General features: G+C 31.5%; 2 protein-coding genes across 4 annotated transcripts; one reads left to right on the top strand and one right to left on the bottom strand.

The window, feature by feature from the left end:
* Window positions 1–260: 260 nt before the first annotated feature.
* On the bottom strand, window positions 261–2,393 carry LOC146884351 (rust resistance kinase Lr10-like). Its single transcript, XM_085665455.1, has 2 exons — window positions 1,633–2,393; window positions 261–1,508 (listed from the first exon to the last, which is right to left on the bottom strand). The coding sequence occupies exons 1-2, from the start codon at window positions 2,306–2,308 to the stop codon at window positions 376–378; spliced, it is 1,809 nt and encodes a 602-aa protein (XP_085521581.1). The 5' UTR covers window positions 2,309–2,393; the 3' UTR covers window positions 261–375.
* Window positions 2,394–8,564: 6,171 nt separating this feature from the next.
* On the top strand, window positions 8,565–25,046 carry LOC146884350 (LEAF RUST 10 DISEASE-RESISTANCE LOCUS RECEPTOR-LIKE PROTEIN KINASE-like 2.1). Of its 3 annotated transcripts, none has more exons than XM_085665320.1 (5): window positions 8,566–9,391; window positions 9,652–9,684; window positions 20,304–20,327; window positions 20,451–20,550; window positions 24,295–25,046. In XM_085665320.1, the coding sequence occupies exons 1-5, from the start codon at window positions 8,599–8,601 to the stop codon at window positions 24,371–24,373; spliced, it is 1,029 nt and encodes a 342-aa protein (XP_085521446.1). In that variant the 5' UTR covers window positions 8,566–8,598; the 3' UTR covers window positions 24,374–25,046. The 3 variants fall into 3 exon arrangements, with proteins under 3 accessions (XP_085521445.1, XP_085521446.1, XP_085521447.1); XM_085665321.1 differs by having other exon boundaries at window positions 8,567–9,391; window positions 24,308–25,046; XM_085665319.1 differs by having other exon boundaries at window positions 8,565–9,391; window positions 20,451–25,046.
* Window positions 25,047–25,436: the final 390 nt, after the last annotated feature.

The raw sequence follows: 25,436 nt of genomic DNA, 5'->3' as shown, positions 1-25,436 counted from the left end.
GTAGTATTAAAAACAAAAGTTGAAAATAAATGTGCTATAGAAAACATATTTTAGCCTATTTTTGATTCAGCTGGATGGATAATTAACTTCCGTTAAGATCAAGGCTGTAAGGTTATATTTACACAACTGCAACAAGTGGAAGCCTAAAATGAACGAATTTTGTTTTACTAGTCAATAAACTCCAATAATTTTTCTTTGTAATGTAGAAGTTGAAGCTAATCAAAATTTATTATAACATAACTGATCGTAGAAGCATAATGTGAGAAGCAATAAACAAGTTAATTAACAAGTTTATATGGATAATAATTAAACTATCAAATGTACTGATGAAGCTTAAAACTCCAATAAAACATACAGATAGCATTTGAAGGAAACCTAAAAGTGATCGACTCTGTTTTCTTCTATTTCATGAATAACCTCCAATTCAAAATTTTGACGTCTGGCTGGAACTATGGTATTTGTTGTAGAAGAACCAGAAATATGCAAAGGGGAAGGGGGTGCTACTAACTCATATCCATCCCCTTCAAGCATTTGTACCACAGTTTTCATGGAAGGACGATCCACTGGGTTCCACTGAATGCACCAAAGTCCTACAATGGCAAGTTTCTTGGCAATTTTAGTATCTCCCTCATCCTCAACGCTAATTTCCACATCTTTTCCTTCCACCAAGTTATGGATCCATTCTGGGTACAGAACTTGGAAACTGTCCTCAACTGACACATTTGTATTCTTTCTTCCTCCTACCATCTCTAACAGCAACATTCCATAGCTGTAAATGTCAGACTTGTAAGAAACATTACCAAAATTCCGAGAGAAAACTTCAGGGGCAATGTAGCCCAAAGTTCCCCTGGCTGCAGTCATCGATACCGTGCTCTGATTTTTGGGACACAACTTGGCTAGTCCAAAATCAGTGATTTTTGGGACAAAAAGGTCATCTAACAAAACATTGTAAGGATTGATGTCAAAGTGAAGAATTCTATGATCACAGCCAAGATGGAGATACTCAATTCCTCTGCCAACACCAAGAGCAATTTGTTGCAACTTCTCCCAACCAAGGAAAACATCCTTCTTGTCCGGTGGAGCCAAGAATCTCTGCAACGACCCATTTGGAAAGAAATCGTAGACGAGAGCACGGTGGAACTCATCTGCGCAGAAACCAAGCAGACGAACAATGTTAACGTGATGAATTTTCCCAATGGCTCTCACTTCATTTATGAAATCCTTCCCATCTCCCACTGTGCCTTTGAGTATCTTCACAGCAACAAGAATTTCACGGGAGAGCATTCCTTTGAATACTGCTCCATGAGCTCCTTCCACTAAACTCTCACTAAAACCATTTGTGATTCTCTTGATGTCAGCGTAAGTGAACCTGGTAGGCTTCATTGCCTTGTAATCCTCCAAAAACTTCTCTATTCGAGCCTGGTCTTCTCCTCTCTTCTCATAATAGTCATACGCATAAAGCAATGTCTTGACCAGAAGCAGCAAAAGCATCAAACCAACTAGTCCTCCTGTTGGTGAAAAAATAAGTTACCAAAAATGAATAACAGTATTTAAAGCAAGGATCAAATACAGTGGCAAGGGATCAACAAAATAGCAAAACTATAACATAATAGCCACTGTAATACTGCATACCTCCAGCAATGAGGACCGCAGTTGACGTGGGAATCCTTTTTGTTTGGCAAGCATAACATTCAGTTGCACCGTTAGTACCATTCTTCCATTTACAATTTTGACCTTGTGCTTCACAGTATCCACAGTCAGGTTTTGACCATTCCATAACCAACGTCTCATAGTACGAACCCCACCACGCGACGGAAACATCTTTCAACTTCGTGCAGGATACCAATTGGGGGTCAGTGACGTCGTTGTGGGATCCTAGTAGAAAAATTGGGCATGACAATGAGTCGCAACGGAAGAAGGAAACGTTAAACTTGCTACGAGGGCGACCACTATAATCAGGGAATAGGAATGGAGAGACGGATGCGTTGCCGAGTTTCAAGAGTTGATCGGGAAGGCAATTTTGGGGGTCATATATTTCAATTAGTGTAGATTTGTAATCAATTTTTTTGACAAACAACTGTATTGGAACAGCAGGCAACTCCAGGATGGCCTCATTTTGTTGGGTGCATAACAGACCGAACTCAGGGGGATAGTCGGTGGAGTGATTCAAGTTTTTGTTTCTGAGATAAAATGGAAATTGAATGCGAACGTGGCCACATTTATCGGCGCAATGGTTCTTGCCGGTCGCAGGATTCCCTATCAGAAACAGCAGCGTCAATAGAAGAGACAGCTTCTGAAAACTGAGCATTTGTGGTTGATTTGCAGCTTCAGAATGTCTTTCTAGTCAGCGCATGTTTAACATGGACTGGGTGCGCTGGCAGGGTGTAGCAGCAACTCCGCGTTATCTTACTGTTCAGTCAATTCAATGACTTACCGGTCGAAATTTTCCATTTAAAAAAAAGAAAGTCCAATATAAGATATAATAAGCTATTCGAATGATCCCGTTTCTCGTCCAGTAGCTTGTGTTTTAAGTGAAATTAAATAACACAAATTGTAACTACCACTTGACATTTGCAATAATTAAGAGATCAACTTTAAGGAATATATAAAATTTTGTTATACTGTTGAAGTTCAGAAAAAATAAAAAAAACAAAGAATATATATATATATATATATATATATATATATATATATATTCTAATTAGTTAATTAGGTTTTTTATTTAGTTAAAGTTGCAGTTTGTTTATATATGTTATAGCTTAATAAACATTGAGCAGTTGGATTGATCCAAGACGGTATAATTCGTATTTCGCAACCTATGGTTCCCTGTTTTCTTATTTTCTTATTGACTTTAAACTATTCGAAATAATTGCAGTTCGCTCTTTCTACTTTTACCAATTCAAACCACACCTCACTAAAATATCATCTTTAGTTTCTTCTTTTCTTGTTATCATGATTTTATCCTTGTAACTTTTTTTCCTCTACAATAAAAATGTAATTCTTGAATTATTCCTGGAAAACGAATTAAAATTTTGAACGGTATCTACCGGAAAACAGCGACCATGTTTTCTTTTGACAAAGATAAAAGCCCTCGCACACAATACTGGAAAGCATGGCATGCCTATTATCAGGAAGCTGACGCGAAGATAGGAGGATGTATTCCTTATCAGTGGAAATGATCATCTATGGGACTCTATTTTCAACCGTATTTCCTGCCGTATTACAAAGGATGAATTTTATTCTACATTCACTCTAACTTTGTAACATCATATTAGAAAAATAATGAAAAAGAAATAAAAGAAGGACGTTTAATTTTAAATTCCCTCCTATCAAGGCAAAAAAAAAATTTAAAAAGAAAATATTATTAATTTTCTAAAGACAACTGAAGGAGATGTACAACTATTTTAAGTATAGAGTTGTGTATTTTCTAAAACAGAAAATTTATTTTAATTAATTTTTGGTTAAATTATGTCTTTGGTCTCTCCATTCTTGTAACAAAATATCGATTTGGTTCTTTTATTTTTATTTATCTCAATTTAATCTTTATTTTCAAGATGCCATCTGAACTAATGGAGGTTGATATTTCCCAAGGGAGATTGATGTGATCCCAACAAGGCTTATAACTCGGGCCAACGCTTAGGCCCAAATCATGCTAAATGTCCAATCCATGACCCACATGCATCTCAATCCCAAAGCCCACCAAGAGGCTCAATAACAAGAGGCATACTAAAAAAGATTCAATTAGGCTTCATCCAAGATGGCCCAAACCCACATGGGCTTCTCACACTCTTCACATGGGCCAAAGAAGATGTGAAGATTTAAAGAGGTGTATCAAAAAGCAGTAGAATAACAATACGATTGACCTATTGTTTAGGCCTTGTTTTCTAGAATAATAAGTCAAACAATGTGTAGTTGAATTGATAAAATTGGGCTTGACTAAGTCCAATAGGAGATTTGGCCATGAGCTACCAAAGGTCTAAGGTGGTCTAAGTGGAAGTCAACATTCCTTCCTACACCTCATGGATCCAATCCATCCAAGGGCTAGGAATGCTTCCTCCTTTTCCAAGGCATCATCCAATGGTCATGAGCCTTGTTCATTCTCCAAGCCATCTTCCACGGCCAAGATTGAATGTCTTTCTCATCCAAGGGCTAAGAGTGCTTATGTTTATTTGCTTTCATATAAAAGCCTACATTTTAGGCTATTGTAATCACTCTTGAATTTTGCAATAGAAGCATAATGTTGAGAGTACTCCACCTCATTGCATTTGAGAGTCTCCTTTGCTAGAGGATTGAATCATCTCCTCTAGCCACCTTCCCCTAGCTTTCTCTTAAGCTAAATCTTCAAACACCTTAGTCTGAACTAATGCTTAGCAAGAGCCTTAAACACTTGCTTCCACTCCCTTCCATGGATCACGTCTACTTCATGGAGCTTTCATCCATTCTACACCAAGAGCTCCACTAGAGATTATGGGAAGGAAAGATATCTTAGACTTTGCTGGGTGGATTCTTTGGCCTGAGGTTCCACAGAAAAAAAGTTGCTTACAAGAGTTTGACCAAATTTGTGCAAGTGAAGCTTTAGCAAATAGAAGTCGGTCGAAAGTGAAAGTCAAGTCTTTAGATCAAAAGTCAATTCAAGTATCTATTGGAATGAAAATCCTTCTTTGGGACTGTATCATTGAATAATCCCATATTCATAGTGAGAGTGACAGATGTTGTAACAGTAGTGAGAGTTTGGGAAACTAAGTTCACATTTATTGTAATTGAGTAATTAATGAGTCACTAAGGTAACTAGATGTACTACATAACAATCATTTTATCAGTTAGGGAAGGAGAACACTAGGGATGAATTCTGCTCGATTTGGTAATTGCTCTAACTGAGTCTCTTGGGATTTGATTCGAGACCTTTCCCACCTCCTTTAATCAAGTCATTTTTGTTAGTGGTGTAGTAACATCATTAAGAGGTGTACGTGTTAGTTCTTAGGTTTTTTTTTAATTTTTTCTTTATATAATTTCTTTGTACTTTTTACAAATATTAAAAACTTTTTCACATGTCAAGCTAACATTGTGCCACATGACACTGATAGTATGATGTGGTAGTGGCAATACCACTTGTCACTATTATGCCTGGTGTTATTTTCTCATTCTCAACTGTGGTCCCTGAATTTTTTTTTTTTGTCTTAATTTTGTCCCAATTTTTATAGACATTGAGCAATTTTGCTCATCTCCAAATTGAAGCAAAATAATTTTTATATAAATGTTATACCCATACTTTTATTAAATTTGATATTTTTATTCAAATTGATACTTTTATTATACATTTTTAACAAAACTAACTTTATTTAAATTTGTATTTCATATTCAATTTTATTTAAAATTATTTTCGAATTTTAAATTTTTTTGTTTAAAATTGTAATATAAATTGTTTAAAATAATTTAAAAATTTTACATTTGAGTTTATATAATTATTATTTTTACACCAACTCAAACATTTGTATAGAATTTATTGAACTTTACACATTTTAAAAAAATACAATTATTTGAAATATAAATTCAAATAAAAAATATCAAAGTATAATGTAATAAAATATCAATTTGTATATCATTTAATAAAAATATTTGTATACCATTTATATAAAAATTAAATTAGGTTTTAATTTGGAGGGGGGAAAATTGCTTACTTTTTACAAAAATTTGGACTAAATTGATACAAAAATAAAGACTACAGGTAGGGATGTCAACGGGGCGGGTAGGGTACAGGTAGTAGCTCCTCCGTACCCTACCCGTTGGATAAATATTTGCCCCGTACCCGTACCCATATTCGTCGGGTATCCATTGTGCGGGTATCCGTTTATTTTTTTCATATTGTCGCAACCGAAATCGCGACGGGATGATGAACCAAAAAAATAAAATTTGATAAAAAACAGAGTTTGGAGTCGCCACCATAGTTATTATAGGAAACTATGGAAAACCATAAAAAAGAGCAAGGTCTGCAAAAAACCAAAATTTGGGTCCGGGAGTCGGTTACGCGTAGGGAAGGTATTAGCACCCTACAACGCCCGTCCTAAGACGGTACCCTTAATTAAATATGCAAAAGTTATGTGGTTTTTCGAAATATTTAATTTTTCCCAAAATTAGTAATAAAAGAATGTACAAAAAAAACTAAAATATTTTTTTGAATTTTTGGGCCCGACGAGGATTAATCCTCGCTCCTACGTATCTCCATGTGAATGGAGAATCAGGGTTACGTAGTTCTTTTTGAAAAATCTATTTGGAAAATTATTTGAAAATGATTTAATTTGTTTTATAATTTTGAAAATCTTTTTATTTAAATTTAATATTATTTTAAAATTGGTGTCACGCGACGCGAGCGGCCAGACAGACACTTGAAATAAATTCTTTTTTCTAATATTTTATTTTTTTATTTTTTAATCATTTATAAATTTTTAATATTTTTTTGAAGCTATTTTAAAGTAGTTGTGGATGTCATTGTGACGTGAGTAACCAAATAGATATAAAGGAGTAAACAAAAAAACTATTTTTTATTTTTAGATCATTTGTATATATTTTTAGAAAAAATAAAAGTCTAAAATACCAAATAGATATAAAGGAGTAAACAAAAAAACTATTTTTTATTTTTAGATCATTTGTATATATTTTTAGAAAAAATAAAAGTCTAAAATGGGTGTAATGCAACGCGAACGGTCGGGCAGACACCAAAGAAATAGGAAAAAAACAATTTTCATGATTTAAACAAAATAATGAAAGTTAAAAAATCAAAAGAAAAAGAAACTAACAATAACGTACCTTATGCCTTTTCTTTTTTCTTGGCTCCTTTATAATATTTTTGTGTTTTTTTTTTCAAGAGAGATAAAGATGAGAGGTGTCTATGTGGGTGGTAAAGAGAGGAAGAGAGAGGGTAGATAATATTTTCTTTTTTTTCCTACCTCCTTCAATATGTTGTTTTAAGAGAGATCGGGAAGGGGGTGTGTATGTGGGAGTGGTGATGGGAAAGAATTAGAGTAATGTAGCGAATTTTTTTTTGGTCATGGCAGAGTGCGTATTTATATTCACAACTTGCAATGTCAATGTAATCTCAGTCTTAATTGTAACAAACAGTATAAGGAAGGAATTGGTCATGATAGTAGCAAATTATAAGTATCAAATCGCAGCAAATCAGAGCACAAAATCAATCATCATCAATAACAAATCAGAGCACAAAATTAATCCAATTAATAATATTGATTCTTACCATTTGAATAGATATTGCTTCTCATTATTATTATATAATTAATTTCTCTATCAAGAACAAAGGTAGAAAATATTATTGGGCTCATGAAAATTAATAACAAATTGGCTCTTCCTCCTTTTTTTTTTTCTTCTTTTTTTTTCTCTTTTTTCTTTTTTTTTCTTAAAGTTGATGTTTGAAAATCTTTTTTGAAGAAAATTTTGTTCACATTTTTTTTATTTTCCATTAACTAAAAAACCCTTTTTTTATTATTTTTTTATTTTTTTCGAAAATAAATTTATTCACCCGGACAAAATTGGGTGTTGACACATATCCATGGGTATCCACGGGTACCCGCGGATATTTGTAAAATTATTTTAAAAACAAATATTTAATTATAAATTCAAATAAAATAAAATAAAATACATCATTATCATAAATTTTAAATAAAGTTCAAATAAACTCAAGTTTATACAAGTCCAAATAATTGTAAAAGTAAATATAAAATGACGTTCAACACAATGAAAATTCTTTAATTAGTGCTTTGATCAACAAACTCACTTTCTCCTTTTGATTCCTGGAAAATAAACAAATTAAACAAATAATAAACCTCAATTGTCACATGCCAAGTATTCTTATTTTGATTCCATCATTTGACAACAAGCATATCATAAACGTCATTGTCTATATAAAGTTTGATGTATATGCCTAATCTCAAAGAAAGGAAAGAGGAGAATATCAAGAGGGGTAAGTTTAGCGGGTACGGGTATCCACGGGTACGAATACTATGATACCCGTACCCGCCCCATTAACATGCGGGTATCAAAAATACATGTACCCGCGGGTAGCGGGTATCTATTTTTAATATTCGTTTTCTACCCATTGCGGGTTTTATCCACGGATACCCGTGGGTATGGATTTTTTTGACATCCCTAACTACAGGAACTAAATCAATCGCGAATGAGAAAGTGACATATAATGTAACAGTGACACATGACACTTGTTTAACGTTGTTACTACATCCACTAACGAAAGGACTTGATTGAAGGAGATGGAAAAAGCCTCAAATCAAATTTCAATAAACTCGATTAGAGCAATTACCAAATAAAAACAAAACCAAAAACGCTATTATATTAACGGACCAATAAAGATTAAATTGAGATAAATAAAACTAAAAAGAACAAATTAATATTTTCTTACCAAAATAGAGAGAAATACATAATGTAACCTTAATTTTGTATGTAATAATATAGATTATTATTATTTTCTTATACCAGGATAAATCATATTCATTTATTAATAATTTCAACCGGTGGTACCCTTTAAGTTAATATTTAAGTGCATTCTCTCCGATTTGAGGAGCTCATGTAACAATGAGCCTCTTATCTTCTTTCATTCGCTGCGCACAATCAGTGGTTGTCTCGGTGGCCATCATTCTTGCGCTATTCCACCAAAGTTGCAGTGCCAAGCATCGCAGATCCTGTCCATCTTCTTCGTGCGGCGAAATTCGCGACATAAAGTATCCATTCCGACTGAAAGGCGACCCTGGCGGTTGCGGCCTCCCCAGCTACGAATTTGATTGCGTCAATAACAGGACACTGCTTACTCTGTTTTCGGGAAAATACTATGTCAAGGAAATCGATTACAATTGGTACAAAATCCGGCTGACTGATGCGGGTGTTGTGGAGGACACTTCTTGCTCTTTTCCTCGCAATTTCTTATCCACACGAAATTTCAGTGTGTATGATAATGATCCGCTGATTATTTGGTATCGTTATTTTCCTGCAAAAGTGATGTTTCTAAACTGTAGTAACCGAGTGAGTGATGATCCTCGATATGTGGAAGTGAAAGCCGGTGGTTGTGATTCTGGAGGCGTTATCTACGCCGTTCTGGATTCCCGTGAGGTGATTGATACGGAATTTACAGTGATGGATGTGAAGGTTGGGTGCAGATTAAAGATTGCTACCTTCGCAAACTGGACACATGACAGGAATTTTTCGTATGCTGATATCCTCAAATCTCTGGAAGAAGGGTTTTGGTTGTCTTGGTTACCACTTGTTTGCAGGGATTACTGTGGAAAGGGTATCTCTTGCAGCCTCAATCAAACCACACAACAAATTGAATGCGCAGGTTGTGAAATGTTCAACCACCCAGTCAGCAATTGCGGTGAGATATATTATTCTTCCTAATCTTACCTGTTAATTTTATCATTATTTATTTTTAAATTTCTGTATCTTATTTTTTATTTCTTTAACTTCTAATTATAATATTTAAAAATAAACTACATTTTTGTGTATTTATACGTTTCCCACGACGTCAATATTTATTTATTTATTTTCTTCTTCTTATTTTTTATGTAAATAATATTATATTTAATTTTTTTATTTTTATTTTTTAATCAAAGTTTTTTCTCTTTGTTATTTTAGGAATTCTATCACGAATTAATCAATACATTAGAGGTACGCACGCTATCCCATGGGTAATTACCAGCTTCTCAATATTTTCTCCATTATTTATTGCTTAATATTAATTTTATGCTTAATTAGAATTTTGGTTCTTTAAATATTTTTATCTATGTTTTTTTTTAAATTTATTTCATTTTAAAGATTAAATTTTGATTAAAAATTTTTAATTTTTCTTTTTTAATTTCCATCCAAATGAATTCTATATTTCACATGTTCATAGGTGCCACAAGAAAATAAGGTTTAATTACTCGTATGGTACTTACTTTAGTAGATGTATGTCAATCTGGTACTCGGTTTTAAAAAAAATGTCAATTGCATCTCAACTTTTGAGAAAGTGCTTCAATTAGGTCTCTTCCAAATGGAGATAACTAACGTCGTTAATGGTGTGCCACCTGTTAGTCTGTGATTCTTTTTATTTTTTTTTAAATTTAAATTGTTTTTTTTTTTTGAAAAAAATAATAAAAAGGTCACGTGTCAGGTCTTTGATGGGACACGTGGCATTGTCAGTGTCACGTGGCAATGCAATGCCACGTGTCAGTGTCACCATCAGATATCATTGTGTTGATTTTAATTTAGTCTCCACATATGTCTCAATGATTCAATTTAGTCCATAATTCAATTTTTTTTTAACAATTAAAATCAATTTTTTATAAAATTAAAACTAATTAAGTATAAAATTTTTACAAACATTAAGTATTTGATATTTATATTAAGATTTAGTGGTAAAAGTCATTTTATTAAGTAATTTTTAATAAAAAAAATATTAGTATAACATTCATACAAATAAAAACTTTGGTTTAAAATTAGTAAGAGACAATATTGTTGTATTTTGAAAAAAAAAATAACAAAACATGAGTACATAATAAAAATTAATTAATAAAATAATATGTTAAAATTCTGTTTTTAATTAAAAATATTAGTATTATATTTATATAAATAATAAATTTAATCTGAAATTGGAGAGAAACAATATAAATATCAGTACTTACTTTTGTAAAAATATTTATATTTAATTAATTTTAATTTTATAAAAAATGATTACCAAAATATTTTAATTCCTGAAAAAAATTAGGACAAAATTAAATTAGATACACACAAGTGGGGACTAAATAAAAATAAATAAAAAAGATGAAAATTGCAATTAAAATTATTTTTTTGAGTAATTAATATGAACTACTCGTAAATAGGAATAATTTGATTAACATGAGAGAAATTTTAAAGATTAATTTATGGGTAGTAGCTTAGAAAAAAAAATATTTTTTTTTCTTGTAAAAGTATCTCAGAGAAATACTTTTCAGCATGCTTAAGTATTTACTACATTGATATGAATTTTAAGCATTGAATCCCAAAACAAACATTAAAATAAACACTATTGTACGTTCATATATTGTAAGACTTTTTAATATATATTCCTATTTATTTGTTTTATAGAACTTGTAGTAGATATAATAAAAATATGTAAAATATATAAATAAAAGTATTGGTATATACTAAGTAATTGTACATTAACATAATTGTAAACAATAATGTAGGTTGTATACTGATAAGAGGAAACTGAAATGGTATTATAAAACTTCTAGTAATAAAAGCTTAGCAATCCTCTTATAGCACTTGATATCATAAATAATCCAACAAACTACAAAGAACTTAAAATAAAGAACGCATAACATAAACATTCTTTTGGTCAATCTTATCAGAACTTTCGTCTAGTTTCAATCACCATAATTTTAGTGTGATTGTTTCAAAATCTAGACAAAAAAATTCATTATAATCACTTTTGAATCGTGCAATCACTTAGAATGTACAAGGATGCTTGAAAACATGTAAAAGAACTACAATATCATGTACAAACCTAATTTACCCAATGCATACAAAAAATACATTCAGATAATAATAATAAAAAAAGAATGAGTATCACTTCTTACAAAAAAATATTCTAGAAGATATTACCTCTTAGCGTGGAATATTGAGGTTTCATGACTGGTATCACTTTGATAGCCAGAGAGATAAAGAGGAAGTGAAAGAAAAGATCCTGATGTATATTATACCTTAAAGTGTTTGGTATACATGGCTTATATACAAAGTTCTGAAACAAAAAATAAAAACTAACTATATTGAGAAATCGGTAAAACCCAACACCCCCTATAAGCTCAGGAGTGAAAATCAACCAGTTTGAGCTTAAATGTAATAGTTTTGAAGATGCCAGGATCAAGAGGGTTTGTAAAGACATATGTTGCTTAATGCATGGAGGTTATCAGAAGGAGCTGGAAGAGCTTGGCTTGAACCTTCTCACAGACGATGTGACAATATATTTCGATATGTTTCGTTCGTTCGTGGAAGATGGGGTTCAAAGCAATGTGACATGTTGATTGGTTGTCGTGGTAAACCACAACTAGCTCCTTGGATTTAATCCTTAACTCATCCATCATGTATTCAAGCCATTATATCTCACAAGTGAGAGTGGCAAGGGCCCTGTACTCTGCCTTTGATGAAGACCTCAAGATGGTGGACTATTTTTTCAATTTCCAGCTTACTAAAGATGACCCAAGGAAGACGTAGAACCCAATTGTGGATCGTCGTAAGTTGTGGCAAGTTATCTAGTCATAATCACATAAACCTTTTATTTGTAGGCTTGAGTTACTGGGAAAGAAGAGACCATGTCCAAGAGTTGTCTTAATGTAACGAAGCACACAGTTGGCAGTTGTGAGGTGTTCTTCTGTGGGAGCTTGAATGAATTGACTCAAAAACTCCACCGCATATCCGATGTTAGGCTTGGTCTTCATAAGATAGAGGATACGTCTTATCAGCCTTTGATATGGGATGATGTCCTTAAGAGGAGTCCCATCTTTAAACATATTTTTAGTGTCTTTGGCAATAGGGGTAGCACTAGCCTTCAGATTTCCCACATTCTTTACCTTCAAAGTGTCATCTAAGGACTGCATGATCTGCTCAATGTCAAGGAGATGATTTCTTATAAGTATAATATCATCAACGTAAACTAATAGGACAATGAAGTTAGTTTCAAATATCTTTGTAAACAAGGAATGGTCATATACAGATTGAGAAAAACCACAAGCTTTAAGGTGATATGAAAGTTTGACAAACCATTGTCTGCTAGCTTGCATCAAGCCATATAGGGACTTTCTCAATCTGTAAACCTACCTATTCTTTATACTAGTACACCCTGGTGAAAGAAGCATATAAACTTCTTCATCTAGCTCTCCATGGAGGAATGTGTTTTTCACGTCCAACTACTTCAAATGCAATTTTGTGCAGGGTAAATGGCAAGGAGAAATTTGATGGTGGTCAATTTTGCTACAGGGTAAAAAGTACAAATAATCAATGCCCTCCAGTTGAGTGTAGCCCTTGGCTACAAGCATTGCTTTGTAATGTTCCACTTCACCACCTACATTATATTTTATCTTATAGACCCATCTGCATCCTATGGGTTTCTTGCCTTGAGAAGGATTAAAAACTTCCCAAGTCTCATTTTGTTCAAGGGCTTTAATTTCCTCTATCATGGCCTTTCTCCATTCGGGAAAAACGACAACTTTATTGTAAGTGTGTGGCTTTTTATTGATGGATACAACAAGAACATATTTCATGTGTGAAGGAGAAAGTCTACTGTAATGAACACAAGAAGATAAAGGATAAATAACATTTGTGTCATTACTCTTTATGTGAAAGCTAAGTTAGCATTGTTAATCTTGTAAAAAAGTAGGAGCTCTTCTATTTCAAGTGTAACGTCTCAAAAGATCAATGATGTTTTGAATTTGAGATTCGGTTGGACATGTTTAGTTTAAGTATTATTAATGTTGTAATTGATAGGTTCAAAAAAATAATTTAAGTCAGATATTTGATACACTTTATTTTTTTGCAAAACATGATCAATTTGATTGGCATAAGGAAACAATTTTTCATAGAAAGTAACATCCCTGGAAACAAAAATCTCCCTACTCTTAATGTCCAACATAAAATATCCTTTAGTGCCATTTTGGTAACCTAAGAACATATATTTCCTAGCTCTTGTGTCGAATTTAGATCTATTCCTTTGTAAGCTAGAGGCAAAACATAGGGATCCAAAAACCTTAACATCATCAAAATTGGGTATGGTCTTATAGACTAACTCATAAAGAGTTTTTCCTTTCAAGACTTTAGTAGGCAAATGATTTATCACAAAAACATATTGCATAACAACATAGGACTAGAAAACCATGGGAATATTGCATTGAAAAATGAGACTTATACAAACTTCTAGAATATGTCTATGTTTTATTTATACAATAGAGTTTTGTTAGGGAGTTTCTATGCATCTAGTTTGATGAATTATACCAAAATCATCATAAAAGTCTTTACACATGAACTCACTTCCATTATCAGAACGTAGGACTTTAATTTTCTTGTGAAATTGAGTGTTAGCCATGATAACAAACTTAGTTAGAGAATCTTTAGTTTTAGTTTTTGTTTTCATCAGAAATATCCAACAGAACCTGTTATGATCATCCACTATAGTAAAAAAACATTTATGCCCATGTATAGAGGTGGTGCCGTAAGGCCCCCAAATGTCAACATGTATCAAGTCAAAAATATGTTCAAAATATGAACTACTATTATTAAAAGAAAGCCTAGTTTGTCTTGAGAAATGACATACATAACAAGGTTTGGTTTCACTAAACACAATGCAAGGAAAATGTTTACTGATAAGATATAAAACTTTATCTGAGGGATGCCCCAGCCTTTTGTATCATATTCCCCCATCTTGACTCTTTGAGTTGTCATTACGTGCCTCACTAATATTGGAAAAGGAGTTCACAATCTTTGCAGCTTCTGGCAATTTCAGTATGTATAACCCTTATTGGATCCTAGCTTCTCAAATCATCTTCAAAGAACACGCATCTTGGATCTGACATAAATCAAAGGAGAAAATTAGTTTCCAGTTGTGGAATTTAACAATCTTTTACAAGAAAAAAATTCTCAAAAAGTTTCATAATGCCATCATAATGTGCAAATATATGTGCTCCATTTGGTAGTTTAATACATGTGGGCCTTATCTTTCTAAAAACCATAAAATTAAAAGCATCAAAGGTAACATGGTTTGTTGAACCTGTATCTAAAATCCATGTATTGTTTCTATTCTTACCATCAGAGGATTTCTCACCAGTGGCATCAGTCACGAGATTGTTAACCTTCTATGAAATGTCACCTTTGGCTTCTTGAATCAACTTCATGATTTGATGTGCATTTGAGAAAAGATTACTTTCTTTTCTTATTTGATGATTCTGCTGTTTATTCACAGTTTCTTCCTTCTTAGTAATAGTGTTGATAACAACCTTTTCACATTGGTCTTGTACCAAGGAGGATAGTCGTGCTTAGCATAACACTCATCTACGGTGTGGTATAGTTTGTGGCAAGAACTGCATGGTTTGCCATTATTCTGATTTATGTTCTTGCCCTCTCCTTATACCTTTCAATTATCATTATTACTCTTGGAGGTTCTTTAATCCTTAGTGGTTGCAGCACTCATCAAGATCTTACTAGCTTCTATGGTATTTCCAACTAGGTGTCGTTCTTCTTGCATAACAAGAGAGAAAACACGATTTATACTCACAATGGTTTCATCAACAAAATTTGCGTCTTCACAATACCATAAACATCATTGAGACCTTTCAGGAAACACATAATGTACTTAGATTCTTTGTGCTTGATAACCGTCTTAATGAAATCACATTCACACTTAACCTTACAGGTGTAGCCCAACATTGGTCTGAGAGATCAAGTTCCTCCCACAACGCTTTTAGATTTGTGAAGAAATTTGTGATAGATCTTTCTCCTTGTTCGGTTGAATGTAGTTCTTGAAACCAGAGATCCTAAATGGTCTCCCTTTGAAAAACGTTCGCGAGATCATCCCACACATCCTTTGCATTTTCAATGTACACGACGCTTTGAGCGATATGGGTATTCATGGTGTGTGTCAGCCATGATATCGCCATCATGTTGCATCTTTCCCAAGTGTCATGGAGGGCGGTTCCTTGTTCTGGAGTTTTGACATTGTCGTCGAGAAACTTGTGTTTGTTCTTGGAGATCATGGCACATTTCATGGCACGACTCCAAGCATGGTAATTAGCCCCATCAAGCTGAATGTTGTTGATCAATGTTACTCCTGGATTTTCACCCGATGTAAGTAGAAAGAACTTGAAGGATTCTATGATTCATCCATCGTAACGGCGTTCGTCGATGCCATCAAAAAAGCAAGAAAAGAACAAAAGTAGAACAAAGAAGGAGACTTGGCTTAGCAGAAGCAAACACTCTTGATACTATATTGAGGTTTCATGACTGTTATCGCTTTCATAGCCAAAGAGAAATGAAAAGAAAGATTTGGATGTATACTATATCTTAAAGTGCCAGGTATACATGGCTAGGTATGAGTATAAGTATGGAAAATACCCAACTTTTTCAATTAGGTATGGGGATGGGGATGAAGATGTACATATCCCTCCCATCTTTGTCATCATACTCGCCAAAATACTCATCCCCACTATTGTCTATCCCTGTTTAAATTATTAAAATACTTATAGTCTATTAAGTAACCTTATATATATATATATATATATATATATATATATATATATATATATTCTATTTTTTATTTCTTATAATTGTTTACCTTGTCATGAAATTCATTTACATCTCCAAGATATTTTTCATCTTATCACAACATTTATCATGAAATTCTCAATTTAAATATTTCTACTTTTTTTAATATTTTTATTTATCGTATATCTTCTTTTCACATAAGAATCTTTAAGACAATATTCAATTTAAGTGTTCAATAGCATAAATCTTTTATTCACTAGGGTAATATAAAAATTTTATTTTCATGCTATTATTATTGATTTTTATCTTTTTTGAAGCACTATTTTGTTTCATTAAAGTAATTTTTGTTATCTGGCAACCATTTACTAAGTTGATATTTAAAAAGTTTTCATAGATCTATAAGGTATTTTTTTATTTTATCATACTATTAATTATACATTTGTTTTATTTTTATTTTTTATTTCATTCAATGGTATATCAAATTGTTTCTAAACCACACATTGGTTCATATTTTACAAAATTTATATTTGTTGTTCATTTTTATTATATAGAGTATACAATATAACTATTTTTATTCATATCAATATTTCCATATTTCCATATTTATTTATTCATTATTTTTATTCCATTTTTATTTGTTTATTATTTAAAAATTTTATAATATTTTCATTAATCATATTAAAATTACAAAAATAATTTCTCTGACCAGAGACCTCAAATAAAAATCCTAACTGTTAAAAGAAAAATTCATATGATTAGCACTGGTTGTCAAAATTATATGCAAAGACATAAATATCATATTTCCCATATATACAAATTTAGCTACACATTCTTTCCACATCCCAATAATCTTTATATTGATTAGATGATATATAATTTTAACTTCCCTTACACGAAGATATTGTGTCTATTAACAAATCCTCCTTTTAAAATTTTTATTTATCTACTCCTTCTAAAAATTTTATTTATCTACTGATTTGGTCTCCAAATAATAAACCTTACATCCTTAATGTCTCTCCTTTAATCTCTCCTTTAAAGTACATGGAAGAAACAAATTTCTTTTAGAAATTGAACTACTTATTAGGATAACAACTTTGGTTGTTCTAGTTTGATTATCAACTTCCCAAATAATATTGGTATAATAGGAGAGTGTCGATTATTCTCTAATTCTAGAGAGAATTCGACAAAAATAATTTTTTGAGAAAATAAGTTTTAGAAAATTAATGAAATAAAGAATAAATCTTTATAACTTATTTATAAACTTTCTATCTTGCATTTAAACTTCATATTTATAAAAATCATGCCTTACAATTTCAATTGATAATTTCAGCTATATACAACATAGATAAAATCATTACCCAACTAAATAAAAAGTCATTTAGTTGTACAAAATTTGTAAGTATTGAAATGGTTGAAATGTCAAGAAGATGATGTTGAATTGGCTAGTTAAAAAATAAGGTGACTTTTAGAAGCTTAAAACAATTTTCAATTGAATCAAATCAACCACTAAGTATGGATGCGAACACACTTAAACTGGACACTTTCAATCGATCAAAAACAGAGTTAGCTGATTGATTTCATTAAACAGATACAAACAGATACAATACTAATAGAATCAACAGGTTTAATCACAAAAACAGTTGATTGAAAAACTGGAAAAAATGCAGAAATACGAATTTGTGATTTAAGTCAGAAACAATATGAAAGATCAATCAAGATAGGTTCAAATGAGTTAGACAAACATGAGCAATGTTGTAGTCAGATCACACAAGAATGTCAAAAAGATTATTCAAATCAAAATTCCTTAAACTTTAAAGTGTAATACAAGAGAGAAGGGTTAGAGAAAAGAAAAATGCACAAGATTTTTAAACTGATTCACTCAAACCTGAGTTACATTTAGTTAGTCAAGGCAACCCGAGCCTGACTTTGCAATATTTCAAAAGATTTATAAAGTTCACAACATTACACTTTCAAAATATGCAAGAACACCACACAATGACTCTTGAATCACACAAGAATCAAACCAGTACAGCAAGACACCTCTTGTAGACCTGGAAAACCACCAAGCACAACCTAAAAGCTTGAGAAAGACCAAACCTCAGTGGTAGCACAACCTTGACTACCAAAACTACATTCTCTAAGCTTCAAACACCAAGCAAAAGGCTCCAAGAATGATCAAAGATCAATCTTCACCAGCTACACTCTGTATGATCACGAAAGAGAGAGAATTCCACTATTTCGAGATAGTTTTTGCGCTAAAAAATAGTCTACTCACCTCTCTTTTGAAAAACACAACTTTAATAGTCAAATTATTACAAAATTCAACATGTTGATTTTCAAATCAATCGGTTGATTTCACTTAAGTTAAGTGAAATTAGTCGATTACAAATTAAATCAATTGAATGAACAAGTGCCAGTTAAAACTACCGCAACAACATTTTTAATATGTTAATTCATTCAACAGATTAAAAGACACCATTTAACCTGTTGAAAAACAATAGATTAAAAGACACAACTAAGACCTTATACATCTAATTAATGCAAAATGGTCTACAACATGAATTACAATCTTCAAGTTTGTTTGCTCCATGAATAATCCAGACAAAGAGCACACATACAAGGCTTGATCAACACATGAAACATCAAATCTCCATATCTTCATCAATGTAAGCATGGTTCCAACATGTTCTAAGGCAATGACTTCAAGTACCTTTATCAAAACTTCAAGCACCAAATCATCCAGGCTATTTATGCAATATATATATATATATATATATATATATATATATATATATATATATATATATATATATATATATATATATATATATATATATATATATATATATAAAGCACAAAAAATAAATGAAAAGAAAAGTGACTTAATTGTTTATAATTTGTGTTAAATATGTTATTGGTCCTTTCACTTTTAATAAAAATTGAAATTAGCCATTTTTTGAAATTTTGACCCAATTTAGTCCCCTAACTTAACAAAATTTTATTAAGTTTAGTTGACGTTTTAATCGCATTTCGTAACAAAACTTAAGTTGTTTACACTGTTTGATACATTTTCGTTTTAATGTTAACTGAAAAATGTGTTAGAAACGTCAAATAAACTTAACAAAATTTATTTAAAAGGACTAAATTGTTCAAAATTTCAAAGAACTTATTTCAATTTTCACTTACTTAACGCACTAAAAATGTATTCTATCCCTATAATTTCAACACTAAACATAAAATAACGTAGAGAGTATCATATAAACATATGAAGAGAAGAGACGTAGAATAGAGGAAAAAGTTATCTCAAGGTTTGTTTTTCATAATCTATTTATATAGACGTAGTTTCTATAGACATTATTATTTTTATCATTATTTATGTTTATTATTATTATTTTATCATTTTTCATAATCTATTTATATAAAATGGTAAAATAATAATAATAAATATAAGCGATGAAGATAAAAGAAATAATAATGTTTATAATAGAGTTAACACAAATAAAATTATATATATATATATATATATATATATATATATATATATATTTATATTGAGGAGAATTTTTAAATAATAACTAATTTTAAAGACAAAAAATAATTGGTTAACTATAGTGACTAATTTAGATATTAATTTACAAATTAAAAATATTAGTCTCTAAAATAGTCATTATTATGAATGAAAACTTTTAATTACTAATTAATTATATTATAAATTGATCATTAAAATTAATTATCAATGATTTGATTATCAAAGTGTCTAAATTAGTCATTAATATATTAATTAGTGATTAATTTAGATACTAATTTATTTGGCAGCTAAAATTATGATAGCTAAAGATAATTGTTGATAATTTATTTATACAGCATAATTATTTACTTAATATGCGTGCATTTATAAATATTTAATAATGTATTTGTGGAATATGTGTATCACTAAATTTTATAATATTAATTAAGTTCTTTTTTGTCTCATGTTATGGATATTTTTGTATCATTTAAGGACTCTTTTGTTTTTGCAGGTTATGTTGCATTTGTCACACATGGTAAGTTAAATATTTCTTCATTTTTAATTTATTTAATCAATTATGCTAGCTGATTTCTTTCATGCAAAAAGTTATTTATTAGACCAGTTCATGTTTTACCTTTTGACCAAACTTTTTGGACAGGATTTGTCAATAGAATAAAAAATATCAAACGATCACTGTCGGACTATCGTGATGGAGAATTAATAGGGCAAGATATTCTACCAATATTCATAGCAGTTAGGTATTTATTTGGACTCTCACTTTTGCTAGTGTTATTCGTCTATAAATGGCGAAGAAGACATTTTTCACTGTATGAAAACATTGAAAATTTTTTGTTGGACAACAATATAAATCCCATTAGATATGAGTATAAAGAAGTGAAGAAAATGACTAAAGGTTTCAAAGTAAAGTTAGGTGAAGGAGGTTTTGGTTCAGTATATAAAGGAAAGCTTCGAAGTGGGTTAGACGTAGCAGTGAAGATGTTGAACAAATCTAAAGATAGTGGAGAAGACTTTGTTAATGAAGTAGCTACTATTGGAAGAATACATCATGTGAATGTAGTTGGTCTTATTGGATATTATGTTGAAGGAAAAAAGCGTGGTCTAATTTATGAATACATGCCTAATGGATCGTTGGATAAATACATTTTTTCTAAAGAAGGAAGTGCTCCTTTGAGACATGAGAAGATATATGAAATATCCCTTGGAATTGCTCATGGGATTGCATATCTTCATCAAGGTTGTGATGTGCAGATTTTACATTTTGATATCAAGCCTCATAATATTCTTCTAGATAATAACTTTACTCCAAAGGTTTCAGATTTTGGACTTGCAAGGTTGTATCCTACAAAAGATGGATCCATTATTTTAACTGCAATAAGAGGAACATTGGGGTACATGGCTCCAGAGTTATTTTACAAAAATATAGGTGGAGTTTCTTATAAAGCTGATGTTTATAGTTTTGGAATGCTTTTGATGGAAATGGCGAGTAGAAGAAAAAACTCAAATCCTCATGCAGAATATTCAAGTCAATATTATTTTCCCTTTTGGATCCATGATCAATTTAAAGAAGACAAAGATATTGACATGGAAGGTGTTTTAGAAATGGATAAGATTTTGATGAAAAAAATGTTTATAGTTGCACTTTGGTGTATACAATTCAAACCAAGTGATCGTCCATCAATGAATAAGGTTGTAGAGATGCTTGAAGGAAAAGTTGAAAGTCTTGCCATTCCTCCAAAACCCTCCTTTTATCCTCATGAAATGTTAGAAAATGATGGTACAATCAACTCTCCGAAAACATCATGGAGTGATTCAAATAGTTGTTGCGTGAATGTTGACATAAAAATTCCTAATCACTCATCTTTGGACTAACTCATTTGGTACGAGTTAAGTATTAGTATGTAAAAGTTTGTAATTTAAAATTGTGGCTCATGGATTATATATTAATTATACTCAGACTCTTATATGACTTTTTAATGGCGTGTCTAAATTAATTATGTGTTATCTTTTTTCAGATTTCGCTTATACTCTTAGTGTTAGAAATTTAAATTATTCTTTTATGTTTTTTTATAAGATTTAAATTAGTTTTTCTTTAATAATTTATAATTAATCTTATGAATAATTTAAATATATTGACTATTAAAAGATATATTAATACAACACTTACTTTTAAAAATATTTATTACATGTAGTAAAAGTTACTTTATCCAAAAGAAAACTCATCGTTCATTATTTGGAGATGTGGTGCATGGCGGAAATGGACGAGGCAAGATGTAAGAGGAAAGGCGAAAAGAGAATGCTAAGTGTGATGTGCTATGCAACAGAGGGAGAAAACTTGAAATTATTTGAGAAAAAAAGAATAAGAGGAATTTGGACAATGAGCCTTCATGGAATATTGATTTGATTTGAGATAATGTGATCTAGGACACTATTAGCTCAAAGGTGTAATAACAAAGGAAAGTATACTATGTTCTTAAAATGTAGTGATGAAATTTGAAACTAACCCTAGATATATTCACTAGGTCAGGTGTGAAATTGAAGGCTTATGCATCACAAGAATGTAAAGGCATAATATATATATATATATATATATATATATATATATATATATATATATATATATATATATATATATATATATATATATATATTGATAAAATTATTTTTTTATCATTATTAAGTATTCATCTTCTATTATGTACTAATCCTGTATGAACAATATTAAGTTGATATGCGAGAGAAAACCTGATTGATAAGAACTTTGTAACTTGAAAGAGGAGGCCTGGATGTATATTGATCTTTTGTATTTTTGAAGGAGAGGGATTTAATAACCATTCATATGAATGAAGAGGGCTTCAATCCGAAAGATTTTCTTTTTGATGGATTGATGGCAACATATGTTGTGATTGTTATACAAGATGCATATAATTTTGTTGACTTGTGAATGATGAATATATAAAAATGTTTTTTTCAATTTTCTTGCTACTCAATGTGTCAAAAATTACCGTTACAATTAGGGTGTCAAAAACCCAATATGCATGAATACTTGAATGTCTGATAAAAAAAACTGGTTGTGTCTTGTCTTTTGATTTTTCTATGCATGTCTAAGTCAATTGTTTTATTCACAATCATTAAACTCATATTTATTCTCAATGTTTCATGAAAGTGACGAATGTCACACATCTCGTGGTCTAATATTTGAGATGATTATACACTTGACTTTTTCTTTCGCAAAATTTGTGCATGCTTACTTGAATTCATAGATGAGTGATAAGTAGGAGATGTTTGGAAGGGTTTTGAGGAGACTAGGATAACCATGTGGGCATGTTGTTCCTCACACATTCCTAAAAGGACATGTAATTTGTGAAAGAGGTGTTTGGGAAAAGTTGTATGAGGATATGGATTTGTGAATTTTAGGTGAGAAATTAATGTGAAACCCGTAAAGCTGCCCCAATTTTGGTCTATAAAGAAGAATTTGAATGAACAATCGGCTTTGTTTCAAAAGATATGGATTTATGAACATTAGGGCGTAAAATTCATGTGAGACTCACAAAGTTATTCTAGTTTTGATGTATGGAAAAGAACTTGAATGAACAAGGGGTATTGTTTGAAAAAAGGTAGCGGATATGGAAGGGATTAGTTGAAAAGGATTGACAAAGAGGATTTTCCTAATTGGTTTAGTTTTCTTTCACTTGCTTTTGTCTAGATAACAATAAGTTCCCCTCTTTCAAAGACATTAGTTTTCTTTCATTCTTTTTTCCTTTTGCATTTTTTTTTTTGCTTTTTATTTCATTCATTCATTTTAATGACCGCATTGTTAAGCATGTCGCCTTATCATTTTTGCAATCTTAGTTCTTCTAACTCATACAATTGCAATTTTCTTTTCTCACCAGCTGACTTTAAATCATATTTCATGGCCTTCAAGGCCCACAATTCCTTGTGCTCGAGTTCTACTAATAAATGACAAAACCTTACCATGGACTGTTAGCACTCCTATTTTGCCTAATTTTCCTTTCTAAAAATGTCATTTTAGTTTAAATAAATATTAGTTTGTTTTGAATTAACTAGTTTTTGTTAATTGCTTAGGAAAATTTAGATTTCATAAAAATGTGATAAAAATATTAGCTTTAATAGTGTTTGTTTCATTTAGTTTGTCCTTCTTAACCATAAGCCTAGTTTTCACACTCGTCCACAAAGCCCAACTTTTTGTTGACCCCTAAATCTATTTTCCACATTGTCCCCTAAGCCTAGTTTCCACTCTAGGCCTTAAGCTTAGTTTCAAATTGGCCCATTAAATCCAATTTCGTATTGTCTCAAGAGGCTAGTGATAATGTTCATTTTACCTCTTTTTGTGTGTTTATTGTCATGAATAAATAAACTCTTTCCTAGTTTTTATCTTATTATATCCTCAAGTTTAGTGTGTTTTGTTTTGTTTTATGTTTTAGTTGTTTTATGTTTGTTTTGCCTCTAATCTCTCTTTTAAGTGTGTTAAATAAGTTAATGGGAAACGTTTGTGGTGGAGGAAAACAAACAAGAACTCAAGGGAGCATGATTCGACAATAAAATATTGATTTTGAAGCAAATACTTGCATCGTGTGCCATTGGAATCACGCCAAGTGCTACAAATACACAATGCTATCAAACTGCCCAAAGGTTGAGCGGTGGAAAAATGAAGTTGAGCGCCACAAGGCTGAGCGATGGCAAACTAGGACTGAGCGCCACAAGGCTGAGCGGTGAAAGTGAGGCTGAACGCCATTCAATTCGTAAAACCTGGTGCTGAGCGTTGGAAACAAGGCTGACATGTCAAAAAATGGGATTTTAATCTTGTTTCTCACAAAGGTTTAGACCATTCCTCATTTTGCACGATAGAGAAACACGTTGGGGTGCTTGGAGAGCCTCTTGGAGGTTGCTAGAAGTGTTGGGAAGCTCTCCCACTCCTCCTTGGGTCTTCTCCTCCATTCATGATGGTTTTCCCCCCTTTTAGGGTTGGAGAGGAAGATGAGTTGCGATTGGGAGATGGAGACGTGAATGAAAGGTGTAATTGGAGCATGGAGTGGCTGGCAAGAACCTTAGGAGAGGGCTTGCATCTTCTCTTTGGTTTCCATTTCTTCCCTATCTCTTCTATTTGTAAACCTTAAGTTCTCCACCACAGATAGCTAAACCTATGTGTTGAGATTAATGTAATAAATTGAATCTTGTGTATTTTGTGATGTTAATCCATATGCTTTTCCATGTCTATGTTAGTATTTGATTTCCATGCTTAATGTTTGCTTTAGTTTAGCCACCCATGCATGATTTGTGGTTCTTGAGGTGTTGCAAAATGTCTTTTAAACTTATATATGTTGGCATAAGAATGCATCATGCACATATTATTCCTCAAATTCAAAAAGGAAAATAGAAATCATAACTTGTGTTAACATCATCATGCATTCTCAATCGGTCAAAAAGAAAGAAATCATTGCTACTTTTCGGATCAAAATTCTCTTTATTCCTCAAATTCATAAAGAAAAAAAAATCATAATATGTGTTAACACCATCATGCATTCTCAATCGGCCAGAAAGAAAAAAAAAATCATTTCTACCTTTTAGATTGAAATTCTCGTTATTTATGTGAATGGTTATCGAA

The sequence above is a fragment of the Vigna unguiculata genome, chromosome 8 (assembly GCF_037176805.1).
Source record: "Vigna unguiculata cultivar grain cowpea cultivar isolate G323 ecotype 2 chromosome 8, ASM3717680v1, whole genome shotgun sequence".
NCBI classification, from domain to species: Eukaryota; Viridiplantae; Streptophyta; class Magnoliopsida; order Fabales; family Fabaceae; genus Vigna; species Vigna unguiculata.
Note: the sequence above shows the minus strand (reverse complement) of the source record. Positions and strands in the feature narration are given on the sequence as shown.

What these genes read in the sequence shown, in the direction of transcription:
- LOC146884350 (XM_085665319.1), top strand. Translation starts at nt 8,599, where the DNA reads ATGAGCCTCTTATCTTCTTTCATTCGCTGCGCACAATCAGTGGTTGTC. An exon ending in AATTAATCAATACATTAGAG is followed by an intron (nt 9,685 to 20,303) that starts GTACGCACGCTA and finishes TTGTTTTTGCAG; the next exon opens with GTTATGTTGCATTTGTCACA. An exon ending in TGTTGCATTTGTCACACATG is followed by an intron (nt 20,328 to 20,450) that starts GTAAGTTAAATA and finishes CTTTTTGGACAG; the next exon opens with GATTTGTCAATAGAATAAAA.
- LOC146884351 (XM_085665455.1), bottom strand. Translation starts at nt 2,308, where the DNA reads ATGCTCAGTTTTCAGAAGCTGTCTCTTCTATTGACGCTGCTGTTTCTG. An exon ending in TGCGGTCCTCATTGCTGGAG is followed by an intron (nt 1,509 to 1,632) that starts GTATGCAGTATT and finishes TTTCACCAACAG; the next exon opens with GAGGACTAGTTGGTTTGATG.